This window comes from Mchenga conophoros, linkage group LG7 (assembly GCF_057382185.1).
Source record: "Mchenga conophoros isolate Kocher_MC1m ecotype Shallow Benthic linkage group LG7, M_conophoros_male_GT1.1, whole genome shotgun sequence".
Classification (NCBI taxonomy): Eukaryota; Metazoa; Chordata; class Actinopteri; order Cichliformes; family Cichlidae; genus Mchenga; species Mchenga conophoros.
The window spans coordinates 49,258,454-49,283,742 of NC_140532.1; the positions used below are offsets into that span (position 1 = coordinate 49,258,454).

The 25,289-nt window shown below is 39.4% G+C and overlaps 1 protein-coding gene across 1 annotated transcript in view; it reads left to right on the plus strand.

Moving 5' to 3' along the window:
* The window catches only part of arhgap24 (Rho GTPase activating protein 24), an 89,082-nt gene that overhangs the window by 16,549 nt on the left and 47,244 nt on the right, over positions 1 to 25,289 (plus strand). The window contains exons 2-3 of the mRNA XM_085279870.1: positions 2,566 to 2,781; positions 21,806 to 21,893. Of these exons, the coding sequence (XP_085135996.1) occupies positions 2,581 to 2,781; positions 21,806 to 21,893 (289 nt within the window). The 5' untranslated portion in view covers positions 2,566 to 2,580. The remainder of the gene's footprint in view (positions 1 to 2,565; positions 2,782 to 21,805; positions 21,894 to 25,289) is intronic.

The window sequence follows — 25,289 nt, forward strand, 5'->3', positions numbered from 1 at the left end:
CAAAGTTTTACCATTGGTTGGTCCCAGCAGTGCTGTTAGCTGTGCCCCATGCAGGAGGCATAAAAATGTGGGGCTATGGCTTCATACTCCTAATACAGCAGGTGACTCTATGAGCATATCAGTGAATCTGGAGTGACTTTTGATATTACTGGTTTTTCTGTTTATTTGTGTGCTTGCAGACTGGCCAACATGATGACGAATAAATGCATGCAGGGAAACAGAGATTATTCCCACCAATATTAGTGTTAGATGAGCCCACACCATCATTTTTCTCTGAATGAACTGATCTCTTTGTTGACAGAAAAGCCCTACTCATGCTTTCCATGTATTCATCTAGCATGAAAGTGCAACAAAGACGAACTTGAGATGGATAAAAGATAATAAGTAGGTTGTAGTCACCGCACTGCAATGGGAAAACAGCTATTTTCTTCGAGGAGTGCAAAGGCGCGAGTATGCTCGTGCATGAACGTGCACTGGTGACATTCTTACCTGGACCGAACCAGAGAGAGTTTTGAATTCGCCAGCAGCCTGGCTGCACTTGCTCCACTGCTGCCTGGAAAACTGCAGAGCTGCTTCTGGTCCACATCTGGTCCACATCTGGTCCATGTGGGATGGTTGGACATTCACCAAGCCAAGCACAACCAGAGCCACTGATAACATGGCAGTGCTTATAGCTGACAGCAGCAGTCTTAGCATATGTCAATGATGATGCAGGTGTGTATATTTATAGTAGTTATAGGGTACATTAATATGCAGACTGCACTGACCTGTATTACACAGATGTACAAATCAATATATTTTGATAAATAAAATTTGCTTCTGAGGACTTCAGGTGGGCTATTTATCTTTTTGTTTTGCAGACATGTTTGCAGACATGAAATCTGATTTAAGCTTGCACGTAACATTTTTGAGATACACATCATTGATGTTTGACGTGAATGATGTGTATCTCAATATAATGTATCAACACTATGGCTAGAAGTTTCCAAAAATTGTTTTAATGTGTTTATTCTGGACAAAAACAAGAGAAGACGATCTCAGGATCTCTCCAAAGCATATTTCTGTCAATTTAGCTCAAAATAAATCCACAAACATGTTTGAGGCACTTGCTTTTGCGCATGCACTGCACACCCGTCTCTCTTTGCAAGAACAAACAGTAGCGGGTCATCATCCTCTGATTCAATTTTTCCTGGTGTCGGTTTTCCAATACTTTTATACCTTGGTGACATCACTCAGATTTGGTGGGAAAATGTCAAGATGAGAATGTAAAAAGTGCAATTTCAGTGACATTCTGGCACTCATTAGTTGATGTGCTTTCAGCATGTTATCCACAAGCTCAGCAAGATTCTCTGCTCTGATATTGCCAAGACAATTCTGTGCACAAATGTTTCCCATTGCTGCTGATTCAGATGGCTTTAGCATTAGTTCACAGATTTCAGGACCAACAAAAACACCTTCTTTCACTTTGGCTGCATTTTGTGGACAGTAAACTTATTTCTTAAAGGCTAAAATGCATCACTGTTTCTGCCCAGTCATTCTAGCTGTCCAATTCTGGGAAAATCATAACTTTTAAAAAAATGGGATGAAAGAGATGAAAATGGTTTGTTAACGCACAGGTGAAAGTATACCAGCAGCAAAATGCTTGTGACCAGTTTGATCTTTTAGGTACCGCTAACTACATGTTTTCATTTGCCTATCTTTTAACATATTGTAATCTTGTTGACTTGTTGTTGTCTAAATAAATCACAAAAATGAGAATTGTACACAAACCTTTGACTTTGTACAAAGTGATTTTAATTGCCTAGCTGCACCTTAATAAAAAGTCTAAAGCCATGTCAGCAGGTCTGTAAGCCTTCAGTTTTTGAACACCAACAGCGACATACTAATGCGGTTATTATGACAAACCATTTACCGTTTTTTTTTTTATCATCTTAGTTTAGCTTGCTACCAATGCTAGTCAATAAGCACTAAATGGCCGAAAGTATTCTCTATTTAAACCTACTTAAAGTGAAGTGCTTCACATTATAAATAAGGTTCAACAACTCAAATTGTACAAATGGATCAAACTAAAATAAAAGCAAGCCTCCACATGTAGGTCTGTGGTCAGGTCAGTTCACTGTTATAGAGAGGCATCTGGCTATGAAGACCTTTAAAAGGCATCAGCAAAATGGCAATGCATCTTGCCAATTGCAACTTCAAGAGATTGAGGCACTAAACGTAGGAGAGATAAAATATAAAACTGGGACAAGATCAGACCTAGCAGGCCAACATGTGTAGGTGGGTGACACACTGAATAAGATAAAAGAGATTTGAGGTTTGGTCTGTGGACACTCAACTCTGTCTGAGTGCCTTAAGCTTCACATCCAGCAATGCAGAGGCCTGTACGATAAGCTTATAGGTTAATATAAATCACAACCCCCCCCCCCCCCGACAAAATATATTAAAACTTCCATATCCTTCTAATGATGATTGACATCTTGCAAAAATACTGGTGCTGTTTGGTTTGTGTCGAACTTGCAGCTTCTGTGAGTTTAATCAATCTGGAACTCTTTTGCTTGTTTGCAGGTTGGAGTAGCTGTGATGGATGACCAGTGTGTGTCTCATGGCAGTCCTCATCGCAGCGGAGGTCATGTCAGTACTGAGGGTCAAAAGTTGAATGTCATCAGGTGTGGGTGGCTCCGGAAGCAAGGAGGTTTTGTCAAAACGTGGCACAGTCGCTGGTTTGTGCTGAAAGGGGATCAACTCTACTATTACAAAGATGAGGAGGAGACTAAAGCTCTGGTAAGACTGTGAATGTACTAGAAGATGAACTAACATAAAAATTGTGGCATGCACCCACACATATGCAGATGATAGTTCTCACTGTATGATGATTGAGTTTTTTTTGGATCAGACAGCTCTTTGGCTTATGACCAGACTGTATGTAAAAGATGGGTGTAGCATCTGTGAAGTTTGTTTTATGGGCTCTGAAACCTTAACCTATGCACCTAGGGTCATAAGTCATTAGCTACTGTAAGCATGGTTTGTTAGCAAGGTGCGTTCCTACAGTCATATGAAAAATGTGAGTTTTTCACAAGACTCTATGCAGTCCTGTGAAAAACTAAAAAGTAATACTTTTCTATATGACTATCAGTCTCCCACATCATTGTGGAGGAATTTTCGCCCACTTTTATTTACTCTAATTTACAGCATCGCTTCAGTTCTTTGAAGTTTGCAGACATTTGTTTATACACAACACTCTTATGGTTCCACCACAGCATTTCAATCAGGTTGAGCTCTGGACTTTGACTGTGTCATTGCAGCACTTTAATTCTTTTATTTTTCAGCCATTCTATTGCAGACTTGATGCTGTGCTTGCATGTGCTCGATCCAGTTTTAGCAAAGCTTTAGCTATCAGACAGATGGCCTCACATGTGACTCTGGTACACAGAGGATGGTCAATTCAGTGACTGCAAGGTACCCAGGTCCTGTGGCTGCATGCCCAAATCATCACCAATCTACCGCCACGCTTGATAGTTAGTTGAGGTGTTTGTGCTAATATGCTGTTTGGTTTTCACTAAACGTGGCACTGAGTTATATGACCAGACATCTTTGGTTTGTTCCGTCCACAGAGGTTGTTGCAGAGGTTTTGTGATTTGTTCAGATCCAACTTTGCAAACATAAGCTACAGTATACTCCCATGTTCTTTTTACAGAAGAAAAAGCTTTCTCTTAGCAGCACTTCCAAACAAGGCCTACTTGGTCAGTTTTCTTCTAATTGTACTATTATGGTGTTTAACATTTAACACACTAACTGAGGCCTATAGTCTGAGATGTAGCTATTGGGTTTTCTCTCAGCTTTGCAAGGGTTTGACCTTGGAGTGAATGTTCAGGGACAATCCACATCCAAGATTGGCAGCTGTCTTGAATGTTTTCTACTTGTGATGAGTCTTTGGATGGACTTTAAATTATTTGGAAATGGTCGTATAGTCCTTCCCAGATTGATGGGCAGCAACAGTTGTTTCTCTAAGATTACTGCCGATGCCTTTTCTCCTTGCCACAACTTAAAGCTCCAGACCAGCAAACTGTCAAACATTCTGTTTTATAGCAGTGGTTACATTTCATGATCAAAAGATCAAGTGCATTTGATTAGCAGCACCTGGCTGTTACTTACCTTCTTGACACCAATAGAAGCAGTTTTGTTTTTTGTTTAACAGGACTGCATAAAGTCTTGTGAAAAAGGAAGCGTATGGGTGTTTCACACAGATGGATACATGCTGATAGTTCCTAAGTAAGATACAAATACAATAAAAGCATTTACTCAAAGCAGCTTGCAACTGCCACTAATGATAATTCTAAGCCTCGGTGAAATTGAAGCCAACCCTCTAGAGCCGTCACAAGTGGTGATATTACTTTTCTTACTCGATCTAATGGGCCAGCCTCAATATAAAATGATGGCTGGCATACAGTGCGTCGCTATGAAGTCAGCCATTCAACAGTGGGAAATGTGCTGGAGATGTTTTGCTCACTTTAACATTACGATCAGATATGAATCTAAATATGTACTCTAAGCCCTGCTGTGGTGAAGTGTCTGTTTGTGCTTTCTGTATTTGCTGTATTTACTCACAGCACCACCATATTTCTTGTAGATACATGCTACAGTATAGCCAGGTGAGATGATAACATCGAGCTATGGTTCAAATGAGGTTGTTTTGACTCTCAAACCAAACTGTTTTCAGTTTGTCTTTATGGAAACACACACACACACACACACACACACACACACACACACACACACACACACACACACACACACACACACACACACACACACACACACACAAATGGCTATCCTGAAATGAGAAGAGACAATGAGTAACACGAGTTTTATGGCTATCTCTAACATTACTGTAACAAGGAACTCCCTCTCACTTAGCATGTGCAGACTGGAAAAAGAAGCTGCCAAAATACAGTGAAAGAGAGCGAACATTGATTCCACAAGTTGAGTTCATTAAGAAACTTGTTTAATTTCTTGAATTTGATGAAAGAGTCAATAGTCTTTTCTTGGTTGTCAAATACAATGATGCTGGATAGCAACTTGTTATTAAATACTAGTTCATAAATACTCTAAGAGTGTGTTTTATGAGTAGCTTGTCACGTCATATTCCTATCATGCCTTTAATCTTTATATCAGTTAGCAGATGTTTCGTGTTTTGTTTTTTTCCTCTTTGCAGTTATTTTACACCAGAGCTTACTCCTATTTGGCAAATACACAAAAGACCACATCCTTTTGTAATATTTATTCCTACCAAACAATATCTCCTTTTTTTCCTGTGGAAACTTGATCACTTGTGCACAATTGAAATCTTTATTCTGCTCATCTACCCACACTTCTTTGCCTGGCCAATTTTCCAGGAAACTGAGCCTCAGCCAAACCCAAGAAACAGCAGCAGCAGAAGTCTCTAAAGGTTAAAGCTCCAGACCTGAAGGTGGGCCACAGGCCAGATACAGGGGGAGGAGAGATTTTCTTTCTTTTTTTCTGGGAAGGCCAGGTTTTGAAGCTGTGTCAAAAAAAAGAGAGAAAACAGTTTTCCTGAAACAACTTGATAATTATATTTATCATCATGTTCTCAGAGAACTTATTTGTAATGTCCCTACAACTCCATCTACCTGTGGAATACTCTTCTTTGGTTAGCAACTTTCCATTCTTGCCCTACTTCTAAAGCTGTAATAAATTTCAGCTACTTTTTTTTTTTTTGCAGAGAATGGGAAATTTCTAGTGAAACTAGGTCAGGTACAGAGGAGTGTGCTCAAAGTCCTCAAATCTCCATGACCTCCAAAGCAGAGAAGCATGTAAGAGCACAAACAGAACACTCCAAAAAGACAGCGTACCGAACAGAATACAAGATAACCAGTGTAGCGTTTCCAACATCCCAAAAAGGAGGAATACCAGCGGGACAGAGAGGAGACAGAAAACTGTCAGAAACAGGTTTGGTTTTGCTTTTTGTGCCTCGAACGCTGATGTTTAAGATCAGGGCAAAAACACAAACACACAAGGTGCACTAAGATCCTCCACTTTACTTAGACTATATGTGGTGGAGTAATATCTACCCACGCTAACCTATTAGCCACATCCAACAGAGACGCAACTGATTAATTCTCTGACATGCTGTGATCTCTCCATTACCCATCACATTAGCCTAATTGCTGCTACCTCAGAGGACACATGAACATGTGCTACTTTCTGTTGGCTAACAATTTGTTGAACGATTAGACAGGAAAATATTACATACAAATTACATATTTAACTAGCTTCTGGCACAAACTGAATCTACATTTTATGAAAACAAAAAGCATTCATTATGCTATTCACATATAAATATAAAGTCTCACAATAAATGAATTTAAAGTACACACAGTTTAAAAAAAAGGCGGGGGGACAAGTTTGGAAAATAGCAGCATTTAGATACAATGGACTGACTGCTTTATCTTTACTTACAGTGGACACAATGCGCTAGCACTGCACTCTTAAGCAGTAAATATTAGTTGCTAATATTATGAAGAATTATGGGGAGGTTTTAACACGGAGACTTACCAGAAAAGTTGGCAAGTGATTGCTTGTAATTATGTAACTAATCACAGTATGACTTTTCTGTCTATCTTAGGCAGAGTGCTAGGTTTCAGTGTCTATTTTTGATACTGAAAGCCTAACAGTATTTATGATTAGTGCCTCTAATCCTGTTGTTACTCTAACCAAACAGCTCGAGTTGTCATATCAGTCCTTAATCCTGCAAGAACATTGGGGGGGTTTGGCTCTTGGGACCACTAGAGTCAAGTTAGAACCATAATGCCACCAGTTAAACTAGCATTACCTGACTGGTTGTAAGTCGTAGCTGGCTGTTGCTGGCAGTAACCATGAAAATGACTGCTAAACTCCTAGTCACACTGTCGAGCGGTCAGTGACGCTGGGGGGAAAAAATGTGTAATACCCAACCGGTTGGCAAGCGGTTGCTGGAGGTTGTTTGCTGTTGCTACGTGAAACTGGTAGCAAAGAGGTAAACTATGCTGCACCAAAAACCTCCTTGAGATGGCTTTGGCGGCTAGCAGATTGCCATGGTAACCCTTACTTTGCTGACTTGTCTCCAAATACTCACTAGCTACTCACTAAGTGGTAGTGAAACTGTGAGAACAATTTGCCTTCAAAGTAAAAATCTGTACTCTTTGAAACAGGTTGGTTTCAGTGGTAAAGCACAACTTTTACTTTGGAAGTGAAGATTCCCCGATTCGGGTTTAAGTCGCTCTCTTCATAGCTTCTCTGCTGCTCTGCAAGCACCTGTCTTTGCAGCCAACTCGGTGTCCGCCATGCAACCTGTTTTTGCAGATCTCGATGGAGTAGTTGGGTCTTTTGAGATTCAATTCTGAAAGTCAAAGCTTAAATAGCTAAACTTGGAATAATCTTTTCAATTATGAAGTCAGAAAGCTGTAGAAAAAACATCAAGTAATAAATAAAAAAAACAAAAAAATGGGATTTCCTCAGAATGGCTGTAACATGTCGTCATGTGTGATGCACTAGGACTTTATACCTGACATACCATTGTTTTGTTTTCATGCAGTGAACATTTTATAACATTTGTTTGATTTCCAATACTGCAACTCATAAGAATTCTGATGTTTTTAGATACTGTAACATTATCTGAAAAATTACCGCTGATGTAGGCAAACATGTTGATGCTATACAGTTAGGCCGAACCTCTCTGAGTAACAGGAGGAATCCGAAGAATGGGCGTCAGATGGAGGTGAAGGGTCACGGAAAAGCATGGGTACAGGGTACAGCACGTGTAGGATTAGTGTCGATATGCCATCTGCCTGCACTTACTCGTCTATGAAGGAATACACACGCACAAGCCCGCATGTACACACTCGCATTCTTAGATGCACACATACATTACTCGGATTTCATCTGGCTGAGCCATAAACAAAGACGCTATTCATGCGGTGGGTGAGATTGTATGGTTATTGTAATTCAAACCACTCAGCCTTGTATCTATATGCCAGGGATGTAAGGAAAGTAGCATTGTGAATGAATGAGAGAATTGTGAATTAATACGTTGAAATGATTTAATGTTTTAAGAAATGAAAGACATTAAAATTTCATAAGTTTATTATGATTTTAGCTGCTGCACGTCTTACAAGTTAGTTAATATTCATAGCATGTAGGGGGCACTTCTGGAGGCAGACGAAATGAGAAGTAGCTGGATTTAATAAGAAATTGCATCATATCAATAATGCAGCAGTGCAGTTGTGTACTAAAAGTCCTTTTGTTTTCCCTGCTTAAGCTGAAAACCATTTGACCTTTGCATTTAACTGGAGTAAATAAAACGCCACTGCAGTTCAGTAATTTTTCATTCTGCAACACTGTGTTACTGCTGATTTGATGACAATAGTAACTCTGTAGCCCTCGTTTGACATTGACAAAGATGTTTTTGAGGCATCACAAAGTAATAAAAGCTTTTTATAGCAGGCAGGGTTCCAGCCAATCACGTCAGAACCAGAGGAGATCTGATTTGCATTATATTTGAATGTATGAGGCATGTGAACCAAGAAGTGGACATTATCAAGACACCCTTGTGTGAACAAATTGAAAAGCATTGCTGACATCATCCTCTGGTAATAGACAAAAAATTTCCATTAAAGTGGTTCAATAAGTTTGCATGCATGGGCGTCTCTTTAAAATTACAGATGGGCAATAATATTAAGGCAAAGACATTTCCTTTAGCCTAAATATATTAAAGCATGAAATAAGTTTATCATTAATAGAAGGCAGCCCCGTCCATTAGTATTCCTAGGCTGCATATACTGCATAGAAGTTATTTCCTTTAACTCCTGAAGGGTGACTGCATGTCTAATAAGCTCTGCAGTGATGGATGAAGAAGTCGATTAAGTCTCACTGGACTTGCAACAAGTTCCTGTAAGTTTTGTAGCCTAAGGACTTTTTCTATTTCTAATACCTGATGGTGCAAGAGGGTAAAACAGCGAATTTAAGGTGTGTGCAGATGTAGTGGTATTTGTATTGCTGGAGCAAAGCAGCTGTATGGAATATTTACTCACGTCGAATCCCAACTCACTAAAAAACTGAACTGCAGAGCTTCTTGTTCTGTCTGTCTTAGAATGCTTCACTTTTCATTGGTCATAACACAGTACAGTAAGCACTGGCTCACATCTGTTGACTCATTATATTTCATTTATAGCTGTATCTTAACAATGAATTTGTAGATAAAAGGTGTGATTCACATTGATACTCCTAGTGATACATTGTTATTTTGTCCAAAATAAGGAGTCGATGGTTTACATTCAGTTCTAGACTGCAGCAGTATTCTGTAGTTTGCATGATGACTTGTCTGCAAACATTTGCCGTTTTAATGAATGAGGTGCAGTGAAACTTGAGGAAGGTCAATGCAAACCACTAACGGAAAAATTGGTCTTCCAAATAAAAGTTGAGCATTAGCACCACAATCAATCAACATTTCAAAATGAGCAAACTACGAGCAACTGTAGCAACCTGCTAGCAATCAAAGTAACCACAAGGAAAGGGGAACTACTAGCAACCACCTGCCAACCAGCTGGGGAACACAAACTTTCCCTAATGGCTGGTGGTTTAGAAATGGATTTCATAACAACAGAAACTACTACTTGGGAAATAAGATTTGCCTGTGTGACTGAGACATAACTTAATGGGGCGAGATACACAAATATTCCCCCTCAGTAAATTATTAAAATAAATGTGCAAAAACTGATTTTATAAAGTTTTTAACTGTTTTAGCACCTGTTTACATTAATGAATGTTGATTAGCTGATGTTCTGTATAATTTAGAGAACTCTCATTGATCTGGTTTCCCATGAATGAATAATAATGAATGGGTAAGCAAACATGTGGACAAGCTAACACACATTTTACATATGCTAACCACACGTGCTTTGTGTGAAGGTCATTGTTCAGTCAGAGCAAGGACCTGCTGGACAAAAATCCATATCAACAATATCAGGTTATAACATATTCCTCCCACCTGTCTCCTCTAAGACCCCCAAAGGAGATTTGAGGGCAGAATCGGATATCAGATATACTGAAAACTAGTCTTCACCTGTGGATGGTTTAAAGACTTTCTTTCTGCCTTTCACCTTAATAGGTTTAATTGGTATTTGCTCATTTTAACTTTGCTTTGCTGGGAGATTTTAAATCAAAATACTTGTAACCAATATCGAAACTCTTGCTTCTTTCTGCTTCCTCTGCCGTTCTCCTTTATTAAGCAGAAATGCCATCCCATTTTCTCTGCATTCTTTTGCAGTTTATACATCGAGTTCATCATCTTCACATCTGCCTAGTGAAGCTTGCAGTGTCAAATAAATCAAAACCATGCTTTGGTGGCTTTGGCCTAAAAACCGAATCAAGTTTCAGTCAGATAATTAATGCCATCAACTTTAGAGCTTAACAGTCAGCCGCTTGAATTGCTTTAACTTTAAATCTGACCTTGCTGACACAACTTTGAAGTCAAGCCGACTCCTGTCACGCATGTCACTTTTTCAGGGGCTGTTCTCTCTGCCTTCATTCTTACTTTCTTCTGTTTTTGAGAGCTGAAATATATGAAGTCACACTCATGAACATTTTACATACAGCTCAGCTCACAGCACTGCCAATCTGTATTACATTTGCATTGAGAAATAATACTAAAAAGTGCTAACTTCTTCTTTAAAAAAAAAAAATTGAAGCTATCTCAGTGGTGTTTAAAATTATGCACAGCTATGTCTTTTTTAGTCTTGAGCATGTTCGTACTTGTACATATATCATTCACATATCTCTGGAACCGTATGTTACTCATAGTTTGACTTTTTTATCTATTGATCTGACAAATATGATCTGTATAGAGGATAAAATCAGTATGGGCAACGTGCCGCTGACCTCATTTCCATCTGCCTCATTCATTTCCTGTGGTACTCCAAACCACATATGTTATCAGTTTATCTTCTATGATACACTCTAAAGGCTTTATAGGTCCTTCATAGTATCCACTTATCTTCAAGTCCTGGGAAAGGCCATCTTGTAAGAATTCTGGTAGTCTGCTTTGAGCTGTCTGAAACCTTTACGCATCTGCTTGTCTCATTTGTTTAATAGAACAAAGCTGTGATAGTGAAGCTTGATTTGTGGGCTGTAGACAGCTTTTGATTTTCCTGCTGTCGGGGCATCCAGAGAAGGATATTGGTAACAGATCACACGTAGGAGACATCCAAACTGTAGTACAAGCATAGCTGATGAGCAGGGATATGTCTTCTCTGTGGTTGGTGCAGCTGTATTCTGTTTTTTTCTTTCTCTCTACTTAACAGTGGAATATATAATGCGCTGCAGTACAAGGACTATATTGAGGGCTATAGCTGCAAAGTAATTTCACAGGAAAATGGTTGAACAGGAAAATACCTTCTGCCTTTGTGGTTTGTAGACTTTGCAAGCCAAATATCTCCTGCACCTGTGTTCTAGTGTTAAAGGTATAGATACAGGATGTTAAGGCAGACCTGAATGGACTGAAATAGACTTCAGTGGCAACATGTAAATGAAATATAAGATACAATCTTTGTCCTATTATTCGCTGGTATTATTGTGCATTATCTCATTCTAATGCCTTGGCTTGTTTTAGCAACATGATGCAAAGACAGGTGTATGACTAATTACCTTAAATTAGACCCTGTAACTTAATACAAGGTAGCTGTCATAAATGTTGTTAATGCTTGCTCTTTTTGTATATGAACTGCAATTAACGATACAAAGAGGCTCCTTTGATAGAATCTCCTTTGCCAACTTCTTGTGATTTTTCTTCAGCTTATGAAGATGGAGGACAAGTTTGACTTCAGCAGCATGTTCTTGCAATGTGGGCGTATTTTTAGGTCTTTGCAAAAGATAAACGCATAAACTAATGCTGTTGTCTGACTTTAATAGGGTTACATAATGAAATTGCTGCTTTAATGAGGTTAAGTAATGTCACTGACAGACAGCCTACACTGTGGAGGAAAACAGTTGTTAGAGTTGTTTTGTGGATCCTGGAAATGATTTTGTGATGCAAATAGTTATTAGATATGATCTTGTGCAAAGAGAACTGTGTATGTAGCCTATAAAAAGTATTTTTTTACTTTACTTTATTTTACCATAGTTTTACCATAGTTGATGGAGTACACCCGTAAAATGTAACTTGTGTGTACTGTTTGCTTTTCAGTATTTCCTTATGTTCCCTGGAAGTGATGATAATGTAATTTGCAGTTACTGCTTTTCCTAAAAGTATTGTTACTTTAGGCAGAAAATACTTTACTCTATATAACTTTGGTTATGTGTTGTAAGCTCTATGGATATGATAAAAGGTATTCAGCAGCAACAGCAGTGACAGGTATTCTTAAAATTAAATGGCAGGGCGTAGTGTATGCCTTTGTGGGAATTTACTGTTAGTGGCATGACATGTTTTTAAATGGCCCTGAGCTTGTGGTAAGCAGACATGCTACTGTCCCTGCTCGTCCATATTTTCCACCCCTATAGCTCCGTTCTATACTTTATTAAAACCTGTGATTGATATCTCAGTTCTAACAAAAACTACAGTGTTTATACATTTTCAGACTAATTTTATACTATTATTAAAGATAATAGCTTAAAATCCGTAGGTAACTTTTCCAGCAATCGGATGCATTGCATCTAACATACGGTTGTTTTTTAACCATTAAATCGCCCTTGCTTTGTAATTCACCAATTTAGGTTCCTTGTGGTAATTTCAGTCTATCATTTATCCTGTCTAATTTCTCATATTACTCACCCAACGTTAATTTGACAAGTAAATAAAAATTAATGAAGAAGTTTCCCATTTCCCTCTAGTTAACTGGCATATTAATATTTATGAGGGTTATGCAGTCACAGTTGGTGGTTTTTATTATATAGTTGCTTTTGAATGTGGGACAGTGCAAGAAATACCTGTTGTGTAACAGTGGAATAGTGACATTTATTGCATTATTGAACCTTGCAGCAGGAAAAACATTAGTAACTCTTTGCCCCTTAAAAAAACTAGAACCAGAAATGGTGAAGAATAAATACATAAGGTCAAATTAATGGATACATATGGTACTCTAGAAAGGCAGACCCGTTGTAGGTCTCCAGCTAAGCTCCAGCTGAGTTTGATTTGCTGTAAAAGGTTAGCCAGGCTGGAGAACACTAATTATTGTCTACAAAGTCAGTTGAACAACAAGACAAATAATGAATTACCTGTTGCACCAAAAACAGATGGCAGCTTGACTTCACTCTTAAGCTTTTATCTGAAGCAGTTGATTCTTCTCACCAGCTTTGAATGATTCCTTCGTGTTATGCAGTGATTCTGAGAAAGTATTTCAATATTTTATTACCGTAGTAGTGGTATTGATATTATTATCAGTAGTAGTATTTAGATTTTAAATATTTTGTTTATATTAAGTTTGAAATATTATTTTTTTCCTATTTTATTTCATCCTCAAAGCTTTTATATCATACCCTCATCTGACACTTAATTATAACAAATTCAACTATGTCATTGCATTTAGCTATGTAGATGTGGTCAAGACGACCTGGTGAAGTTCAAACTGGGCATTAGGATGGGTAATTTAAGTGACTCTGAACATGGTGGTGTTGTTGGTGATGTGAGCAGGTTATATGTACAGAAGGCTCTGCATATTTCAGAAACTGGTGATCTACTGGGATTTTCCAGCACAACAATCTTTAGGATTTACAGAGAATGGTTCAAAACAGAGAAAATATCCAGTAAGCAGCAGTTCTCTGGGTGAAAATGCCTTGCTGGTGCTAGAGGTTGGAGGAGAATGGCCCGACTACTGAAGAGGTATGCAGGAGAGCATCTCTGAGAAGGCACTGAATCGGGAAGCAGAAGACCACATTGTTGCACCTTGTTGAATCCATGCCATTAAAAATTGAGACAATGTAGCTGTTTTCAGAAAAAGAAATCTCACTGCACCTTACCTAGTACGAATCCTAAAAGACTGGTACTATGATAGCACTTGTGTGGTGATTATTAGGCTGGTAAAGTCACAGATATTTGCTCGCTCCTTTTAATTTACTGAAGAAGCCAGAGGTAATTAATGAGACAGCCAATGGTAAGGGGCACAGAGAGGACATTCACCCTATAACCTCAATAAAAACAAACATGGCACATCAGCAGGAGTAAGCTGTTGGGTTTATGACCAACAAATCAATGTCACATGTGGAAGGTAATAGCTGCAGTTTTTACAGGCTGATCTGACCAGCAGGACCAACTGAAATTTCTGTACTCTCTTCCATTAAATGGAAAAAAGGCCGCAGTCAGTGTTCTTGTATTTGCTTGCAGTCTCAGAAAACACATGAAATTAGATTTCAGTTGGAGGACACTGTTGGACGCAGCCTCAGAAAAAGCCTGAGCTGCTGCTTACAAGCCTGAGCCTCCTGCTGTTGCTTTGCTCATATGGATTTCTCGGAGTCACTTTTGTCCCATATGTGTGTGCGTGGCTTTTTGTTTGGGAATAAAAGATAATTGGTTTTGTGTCATTGCACCGATTCCAAAAGTGACCTCATTCCACTTAACAACAATGTAAAAATGCACAAAACACCCCGAAATAGGTTGGGTTTTTGTCTCGTGCTGGGTTGGGCCTGGCAAACGTGCTCTTTGCTGGGTAAATATTACTCTGCCTGCGGTTGGGTTTGTCTGCAGCAAACAACAGGCCACCAGGGAGGATGCATGGAAAGTGTGGCTGCGGCTTAAAATGGAGGAGAGGAGTATGTGGTGTTGTGGTTTTACGTTATAGAAAGGCTTAACAGGCCCTTGTCTTTTTTTCTGGGTTTTTTTAAATGTGACACGCATTTTTTTTTTTTAAATCTCTCCTCAAATGCACACTGTTTATCTAAATCGTCTCTCATTTCCCTCAAACTAAAACAATGTTTACGAAAGGAACCTCTTGAAAAACCTTTTAATCCTGATATATTGAAGCTAGTCATATTGTCTTGCTGACAGCCACATCAGTCGAGTCCATTCCTTTATTTCCCTCTCTTTTGAACATCTTTATAGCCTCCTTCAAAGCGCTTCATCTGGGGCCTCAGGTAGGGTTTCAACTTCCTGATTGTCACAGTTATGGCTCATTAAAAAGTCCCCTTTTCTCTCTGCGAGCAGGAAGGAAACTGACTCTCTCTCTGATCATGTTAATGTGCACAAGTCCTGAGTACTGACGTTGTCACTTCTGCACATCTTGTCTGCGTTAGCATTAACCCACAAAGGGGTCACTTTAATGACTGTCAGATGCTGCACTGTGCCATTGATGTCCAACTTGTTAATGAACACAAGAAGTCACTGAATCAGTTGGAAAGGACGAGGTAATCTGAAAAGAATATTCAACCACATAATAATTACTGGCACTAGTCTGTCATTCTGTAAGAAATACCTTATTTAAGCACCTGGATGCTAGTTGGTAAGTTTACTAAACTGCATGAATTTATGGTGCAGTATCATTTGTGAAGCCAGTGTCATGGTCCTGGGGCTTGGATCCAGAGTTTTGAGTTTTTGGATTTCTTTACTACTTAGTGTGTTCTGTTGGTTTTCATTGTTCTTAGGTTTTCTGATTGAGTTATATATTTATTTATTTGCCTCTTCTCAAGTCTCTTACTGCTGGTGTTTGTTATTTGTTGAGTTCTGATATAGTACTCTGCAAAGGTCTTGAGCCACGCCTTGTTTCTTTACATTTCGCTGCCAGGAAATCAGACTTTTTTTTCTTTTCTTTCTTTTTTTTAAGCGGTCTTGAGCAATAGTTCACCAAATGTTCTCTTGTTGAAATATTTAACACTGACCTATGAATCATACAAGCATAAAACTGCCACCTAATTCAAGAGATTCACCAGTGTTGTGTCTACACATAACAGTCAACGTGACAAAGAAGCAAAGTAAATTCTGCCTTTAGGCACTTTGTGATAAACAGTCTGTTGCAAAAACACATACTTTGTTTCAATTTCTTTAGGTGAATCTACAAAAAAATGCCAAATATAACACAATTTGACAGGCATGAAACTGTTTATCTGCACCGAGAAAGTGATTTTTAAAACACTATTATCTGAAAACCTGTAATATATCAGCATGGTGTCATTATAAATTTTAGGAAATTGAACAAGTAGAGGAAAAACGAAGTGTTAGGCTTTAAAAACTATCTGCAGCAGATGAACAGTATCTGAAAGTCATGTCCTTAAGAAATAAGAAAGCAAAATCAGCAAAGACCTGACACAGGACCTGAGAGATGCATTATGTGTCTTGTTACACTGATCAGGCATACCATTCTGACAACTGACAGATGAATTGAAGAACACTGATTATCTCTTTGTCATAGGACATGTTAGCAGATGGTATATATTAAGGACCGAGTGAACATTTTGTCCTTAGAATTGATGTGTTAGAAGCAGGGAAAAGGGCAAGGATAAGGATTTGAGTGTCTGACAAGGGCCAAATCATGATAGCTAGAGAACTGGGTCAGAGCATCACCAAATCTGAGCTTTCGCAGGGTGTTCCCAATCTGTAGTGGATCAAAAGTTGTCCAAGGAAGGAACAGTCGCGAACCAGCGATACAGTCATAGGTGGTCAAGGCTCAATGATCCACAGCGGGAGCAGAGGCTAGCATGTGTGGTCTGATCCAGAAGATGAGTTACTGTAGCTCAAATTGCTGAAACAGGTCGTGCTGGTTCTGATGGAAAGGCGTCAGAATACACAAAGCCAAAGACCTGTCAGGGTGCTCATGCTGACTTCTGTTTACTGCCATATGCACTAACAATGGGCACCAAAGAGCAATGGAAGAAGATGGCCTGGTCTGATGACTCACGTTTGTTTCACATCATGTGGACGGTCAGGTGCCTCTTTTAGCCGGGGAACACCTAGCACCAGGATGTGCTATGGGAAGAAAGCCGATGGAGGCAGTGTGATGCTTTGGGGACTGTTATGCTGGGATCCTGTCATCCATGTGGATGTCACTTTGACACGTACCACCTACCTAATCATGGTTTCACACCATGGGCACCATTTCATTGGAGACTGTATTCTTTGATGGCTGTGGCCTCTTTCAGCAGGATAGCGTGCCCTGCCAAAAAGTTAAAACTTGCAGGACAAAGGATCTGTCTGAAACATCGTGGTGCCAGATACTGGAGTTGATTCCTCGATGGGTCAGGGCTGTTTTGGCAGCAAAAGGGGGACCAACACATATTAGCCAGGTGGTGTAATTTAAGTTAGTTTACCCATGTTAGTATTTTCACATTCAGTTTCCTCTTTGCAGTTCAAGTCATGTTTCTTCCCTGTTTTATATTGATATACTTTTTCCCTTCTAGTCTTAGTTTTAATACTTCTGTCCCAATTTAGCTTCAACTTCCACTTTGTTAAAGCTATCTGTGCTAAGTTGCTTCAGTGTTTCCTTCTCAGTTCCTCCCTCTGACTTGTTCGGAGTTTATGCCTTGTTCCGTTGTGTTTCCTAATTATGGTAAATGGAACAGTTCTTATAAAGTGTTTTTCTACTCCACTGAAACACTCATAGTGCTTTATACAACATACAACATTCACACAAGTACTTTTTTTTCTATGCTTAAGATTCACACACAGAGCAACTTAGGGTTAGTATCTTCCCCAAGGATATTTGGCATGCAGAGTGTCAGGGATCAACACTAGCATCCCCAGGCTTCTACCTTTCTACCTATAAAACCCGGAGAGCAGTCAAATGGTGGAAGTGGAAGCTAAATTGGTTAGTCATTCATATGTATATTAGGCTGTTAAGTAGGAATTCTGGAGGGAGGGGAGTGGGGTGTGTGATTGAGGGGGTGGGGGAGCTGCTAAAAGCTGTGAACTTCCTTTTGTGTTTCATCTTGATGCATTCTCAATCATCCAGGGAAATAAATCTCCAAAAGTCACCAACTTGGAGTGTTTCAGTTTGCCATCTTAGGGAGAAATCAACACACATGGGTGTATTTCCTTTGTTGCTGAGATTTATTGATAAAAACAGTACAAAAAAACCAACCATTTGTACACATATTTACAAATAATAATAAAAAGTGAGTGAGTACATTTCAACATTATACCAGTGGTCTGATTGATGCCACAATGGAGCAAATCGAGCAACCGGACCTCCTCTCCAAGGAAAGAAAATTCATCGCCCTGAAGAATCCTCTGGTGTACGGACCTCCTCTCCAAGGAAAGAAAATGCAGAGAAGACTCACCACTCAGCAGGCCTTGGAAATGATCCTGACGGAAGTCGACCCTTGTGACTCGGATGGAGAAGACCTAGCAGTTCAGCCGGATTCGGACTCAGAGCTGTCTGATCAGTCTTCCGGTTAGTTTCATTTCATGTTATTTCCTTTTTCATTTCAAACAAGTAAGTGGATGTAGTTAGTAAGTAAGATATTTCAGACATTATTCTGATACAGAGGAGGAGATACTGGAATTATAATTAGTATCTATGCATGCATTTGTGATTTTGTTTGACCTTCCCATTTTGCTCACAATTTGAATTTGTTCACACTGCAGATGAGGAGACTGCTTCTCCACCGAAAAAGAGACCTTGTTTGGGGACTGAGACAGCGAAAGATGGCACAGTGTGGCGTGAAGAACAGGTGGGGACCTGTCTCCCTTTCACCCCAATAGAAGCGTACGCTGCAGATGGAGAGCCAACGGCTAAGGCCAGGAGAAGTATCTCGAGTCGCCTTCAGAGCTTCCTGTGTTTCATCACTCTTGACATGCTTCATAGCATTCAAGAATGGACTATTCAACATGCACAGCAAATGGAGCATGTTCATTGGTTCATGGACCTCCCTGAACTAATGGCATTTATTGCAATTGTCATCTTGCGGGGGGTTTACAGGCTTCCATCTGTAAATGACTGCTGGATAGATAATTGGAACCCACAGATAATTTGAACTATGGCACGAAACCGCTTCCAAGACATCATGCAACACCTACGCTTTGATGACAAGTCCACCCGCTGTGATCGAGCAAAGACTGACAAGTTTGCTGCAATTTCCAGTGTGTGGGGATCATTTGTCACCAACTGCATCACGTGCTACAACCCTGGTCTACATATCACCATTGATGAACAGCTTTTCCCATCAAAGACTCGGTGCTGTTTCCTGCAGTATATTGCAAGTAAACCTGACAAGTTTGGGATCAAGTTTTGGGTGGCTTGCGACCTAAAATCCAAGTACATTTGCAATGTCTTCCCATATCTTGGCAAGGACCCCAATCGTCCCACTCGGGAGAGACTTTCTGAAAATGTAGTAATGAGGCTGATGGAACCATTCCTAGACAAGGGCAGAAATGTTACCACGGACAATTTTTTCACATCGCTTTCACTGGCACAAAAACTTCTTAGACGGAAAACCACCATCCTTGGCACAGTCAACAGGATTCGCAGGGAAATTCCTCAATCCACTAGACAGACAGATCGCAATGTATTCACCACTCAGGTATGTTGCAGGTCTTTTGTGGTTCTATGTTTATGTGTTTCATTGTGTGTAAAAGGGCTATGAAAATAACAATTTATCTTATTTCTTAGGTGTTTTCAACCTCTGCTGCCACGCTGACGGCGTATGCGGCCAAACGGAAGAAGACAGTCTATATTCTTAGCAGCATGCACAGCGTGGTTCAGACTGATAACACCACCAAAAGGAAGCCAAACACTGTCACCCTTTACAACAAAACAAAGTGTGGCGTGGATGTGATGGACCAGATGGTTCGGGAGTACACTGTCCGCAAAGGAACACGGCGCTGGCCAGTCGCCGTGTTTTATAACATGATTGACATGGCAGCACTGAATGCACATGTGCTGTATCAAGCATGCACCGGGACGAAGGAAAGACGGGTGGACTTCCTGGTGGCGCTTGCAACAGAGTTGGCTCACTCTCATGTAGCTGCGAAGAAGGCAAGAAAAGATCAGTTGCTTCGGGCAGAACCCTCCACACCGAGCCCTGGAAAAAGAGCCACGTGTCAGGTCAAACACAAATGCAAGAAAAATCAGGCCACTGTGCGATGTGTTCACTGCTACAGGTACACATGTGGTAAATGCAGACGACAGATACCGTGGCAGTGCCAGGATTGTGAGTGATTGCTGAAAATGTTGAAATGTACTCACTCACTTTTTATCATTATTTGTAAATATGTGTACAAATGGTTGGTTTTTTGTACTGTTTTCATCAATAAATGTCAGCAACAAAGGACATACAAAGGACATGTGTTGATTTCTCCCTAAGATGGCAAACTGAAACACTCCACTCCCAAACCCCCTCAATCACTCACCCCCACTCCCCTCCCTCCAGAATTCCTAGGTAACGACCTAATATACATATGAATGACTCCAGCATTTGACTGCTCTCCGGCTTTTAAAGGTAGAAACGCAAAATGATGACTCCGCGGGGGTCTAAGGTAGAAAACCAAAATGACTGCTCTCCGGGGGTCTAAGTGTCAAACCATCAACCTTCCAATTAGCAGATGACCTGCTCTACCACTCCAAAGTTCTGTGTTGTCAGATGCAGATGATTGGGTTAGGATTAGTCTCCTTTTGTTACTTCCTGTTAGACTTTGAAGTCTGGTTTTCCATTATGGTTTGCGTTAGTTCTACCTTGTGATAATCCTTGTTTTGTTTTTTTTAAGTGTGCTCACCTGTGTTCCTCTCTCCTGTTTCCCATCTGTAATCAGTCTATGATTAAACAGCTCAGTCTTCAGCTGTGCTCTGCCATGGTGTTTATGGTAAGCACTTTGTGTCTGCTTTCATGTCTCCGAGTAACCTTTTCTTATGGGAGTTTGCTTCCTGCCTCCGTCCATTTGGGCCGTCTCACAACATAACCTATGACACTAAAAATGAGAAGAAATGATATATAAATGGTAAAACTACAAGAGTCTAATAACCAAAGCCCTTTATAGTTTACAGTGGAAATCTGTTTTTTGCTGGTATTTTAATTGAATAATAAATGTATTATTAGTCATTTCTGCTAGTTCAGAAAAAAGTCAAGGAGCCCTTAAATGCCCAGCAGAGCTGAAGAGAACATTAAAACCTATCTGAAATGTGCCGTAGACATGAAATTGAATATTGTCAGATTGTTTACACTGAAGTTTAGATGATATTATATGCAATTTTCATCTGCAAACTAAAATCTGTAACTCTGGAATAATTACTGTAAATGTGTTGGATTTTCACCTTTTCAATAAGTGAATGGGTATATTAAAGTACCACACAGGTACTTATATACTATAAAACATTACATTTGTAATCTGGTCAAATGAAATTTAATTGATTGGTATACATTTAGTTTACACCAAGCATATTTTATGATTAATTATTTGAGTGAATAAACTTGAAATTTTTCAGCGGCATTTTACTCAAAATGATTGTTTCATGTTTAGGAGGGCAAATAACCCTTTGTTGTTGTTGTTGTTGTTTTGGGGTTTTTTAGTGGGATAATTCAACTCATTCTCAAAGGAAGAAAGACACATACAGATCCTCTAATGGCCAGCCTGTGTGTCATAGTGACTACATCCATCCTTTATATACAGTCTATGACTAGAACAGCTGACTAATTTGTGTAGTCTGGGCAGGGAAGTGAACTGATATCATCATTAAGCACTAATACTGATCAACAGATTTCACAAAAAAAGCTTTGAGCATTCATCTGGACTGTGTCAAAAAACATTACCTGCTAAAAAATAACTAACATTTATAAACCAAAAGCAGTAAATGTTGTTTTGTGTGGTCTAAAAATTGCTTCTGTTCTTTATTTTCCACAGGGAGCCATTTTTTTACGTGGAAACAAAGTTACAGAGCATCCAAGCAGCGGCGACGAAGGGGGAAAATTTCTTTTCGAGGTCATTCCAGGTAGGATGAGATTACAGCAATTTAATCACTGCTGTTTTTACTGAGGACAGAATGGTGAAAGCAATCTTTACTTGGCAGCAGAAGGAACAAAACCATGAGGTTAACTGTTTGCTTGCCTTCTACTGGGGATTTGTTAAGGGATCACAGTGAGGTCTGTACCTCGTCTGTCTGTTTTTACATAACATTATGGGCTTTACTTCATGATCCGTTTTTACTGTTAAACTTTTTTAATATACAGATTTCCATTTTATTTTTTTTTCTTTATTTTGGCTTGAATGCAACAAAAGAGAGCATTTAAAAAAAAAGGCAACAACCATGGATTATTAGACTGTTAATGCTGTATGTGCCGAGGATGCCCAGTAGAACAATAACAGGAATAAATGTGACGTTTTGTATGTTTTCCTATATAACTATTTTTTTTTCTTATCTAGATGACAGTCATTTACACATATCGTTACAATTCAAACTCGTACAACATGTGAAAACGTGGTTAAGCACAGCATGAAGGAAATGTGGGATATTTTCCCAGGCTGGAATGTGAGCTTATGGAATAGATATTTAAAAGGCACGTTCACAGGGGGAAAACAGACGCAGCTGTTAAAAGATACAGTAGCAGAGTGCATCAACAGCCCCAGTTGATCTTAAAAACCCAGTAGAAAACACCGGATGTATGCTATAAGCACTCATACTTTATTTGTGTTAGTCTTTTCCCTGGTGTGTATCCAGTTGAGTGTCCCTCAGAGGAAACCAAAGTATAATTGCCAAGACTTTTTTTCTCACTGAACACACACGCAAACCAAGCAGATAGTGGTACAAGTATTGGGGTAATAGGGGTCAATATGTGTGTGTTACAGGGTGTTTGAAAAAATCTCGATGGTGTTCTTGTCGTTTCATTGCTGGCTGTCTAACACTTTCAACGTCAGACGAGGATTAAGCGCTCCCTGCAGAGATCAGCTCATTTGCTACTCTTTCATTCAGTATTCACATTTCAGTTGGAGAAGTGAACTTTTGAATAATACTACTGTTTTGCAACCGTGCAACAATTTCATTTGATTCTGCGTTTCACGTTGTATTTGCTGTTTCTTGAATAGTATGATGCAACAGGAGTGAAACAAAAAGGATTTCTCAATATAAAGCCACAGTGAGCATCTAAAAGTTTGCTCACAATGTAATTTGATGCTATTTGCATTCAGCGAGCACGCAGATATAAGCTGGGAGACTTGTTGAGGCACACTGAGAGTGGACTTAAGCCGGTAATTCACACAGCAGCTAGCGTGAGACTTTTCAAACTTCTGCAAAAGGCTAACTGAAACTGGGCTTGGAGGAGGGCACAGTGACTCAGTGAGACATGTAAGGGAAGTCTTACATCTTACCTCAGCACAAATTTCCTATCTGATCATCAGGCATGAGAATATGGGGCTTACACTCCCTGCATGGGAAGGGTTTTGATTGTAGAAGCCAGGCGAGAGGCAAACAAGCAGAGGTCGTCTTAAGTGTGGGTGACTTCAGCAGCATGGTGTCAAACAGATGAAGAACTGAAAGTGTGCATAAAGGGCTGGTGCAAGATTCATTTTCTTTTTTTCTTTTTTTTTGATAATGCTACAATTATCAAAAAAATTATTATCTTTCTTTTCTTCTGGACACACAAGTTCAAGTCTCTTAAAAACAGCTTTAGCATCGGCTTCAGTTAAAAACATAAACCTGTCTTTCTAAATCCGGGGTGCATTTCAGCTGTGAAAAAATGTGAAATGAAAGTTTTGTGTATCACACTTCACTATTGCTGGTTCGACACCGGTTTTCAGCATTAGACAAATTAGCTTATTGTCACTTCTAGCCGAGAACTGCTAAAAATCAGAAACCAATTCGATTGCTTCGACAACTTTTAAGTCCACGCGGGCCAAAGCTGCCGTATTTTATTGTTTTCATTTTAGGCACCGTTAAGAAGAAGAACAGTTACTGGTTATGCGTTTAAACATATAATTTTCTTTTTAGAAAATATGTGGTACATTTCTTCCAGTCTTTACCTCTACGGTTATTTTTTCCAATGGGAGTACACCTTAATACAATCTTTACAACTTCTGGAAGAAGGAAAAGGATTTTTTTTAATTCCAGTGTGTATTCTCTCTACTTGTACAGCTGCCATGTAATACTAAATCATCATAAGCTACATATCGTTTACTTCTGTTGGGAAGTGAGGCTTTTATAAAGCTGTTTGTTTCATTTGTGGTGCTAAGTGATGAGAAATGCGTTTCGATATCTTTCAGGGCTCGCCGAGTTTCAGTCTTGATACGATGTTGATTGTTTCAGTACTGCTGGAATGACTTAAAGACTGCAGGGAAAAGGTTCCAGTGTTTACAGTACGTATTAAAGGTTTTACAGCCAACTACATCAGTGAAAAGGTAGCAGTGAGCTCAAGTGTATTTTCATTATGTATCTGGCAGTGATTGTACAGTACTGTACAAAAGAACGTGCTGATCGTCATTGTTGTGATAGATTAAAGTGTGAGAGGCAAGATAAACTTAAATTGTGTTCAACTGTAAATTCAGGGGTTGTTAATTTAAGTACTAACTTCATTGTGCTGTATCTCTAAAGTGTGCTGCCAGCACAAATACAAAAGTGGGAAGTGAAAAGACTAAGTAATGTCACCTAGTGGTGTGCAATACTGCAAATTTTGCTATTGATCTGATACATACAGGGACAGTGTTGCTGAAATCTCTGACTATGACTTTCAACTTCTGTTTTTTAAATGTGCTCACCTCTCACTCACCTCTGTTACTCATACAGCAGTATCTCCTGTTGTAGCTAACATTTCCATCAGTAGCTAAAAAGCCTGCTAGGTTTTCTGGACAGCTGTGAAATTGAGATATTTATAGCAATGTATGTAGGAATTCAACCTTTTACAAAACAATGAACAACCCTTTTTCCAGGATAAGCTAAAGTAGCCACCATATAGATAAATAAGAGTCGCATAAATCTTTTTACCTAAATCTCCTCAACAAACAAGCATATTTCTCAAAATGTCAGACTCTTATTGTGAATTCTGTTCTTAATGTAATCTGTATAATTAGGCTTAAGCCTCCATCGCACAGGCCTGAGACCCACACTAGGAACCTTTGGTAGCTCGGGAAAAATGTGCATTTCCCAACCTGCTGGTTAGTCGCTGGATTTTACTGGCTGTTGTTGGGTCAAATAGTTGCAAGAGGTGAACGCTTTCAAAGACGCAACTTTTACTTTGATTGACCACAGAAATTTCCTAGCGATCAAAGCAATCACAGTTTTTCTGTTTGTTTGTTTTTTATTTGTTCTTTGACACCAATTTTACCCAGTGACTCCTGAAACCTACTGAAACCACTCGCCAACCTGTTGGTCAAACACATTCTTCCCCAGTGATTGGTG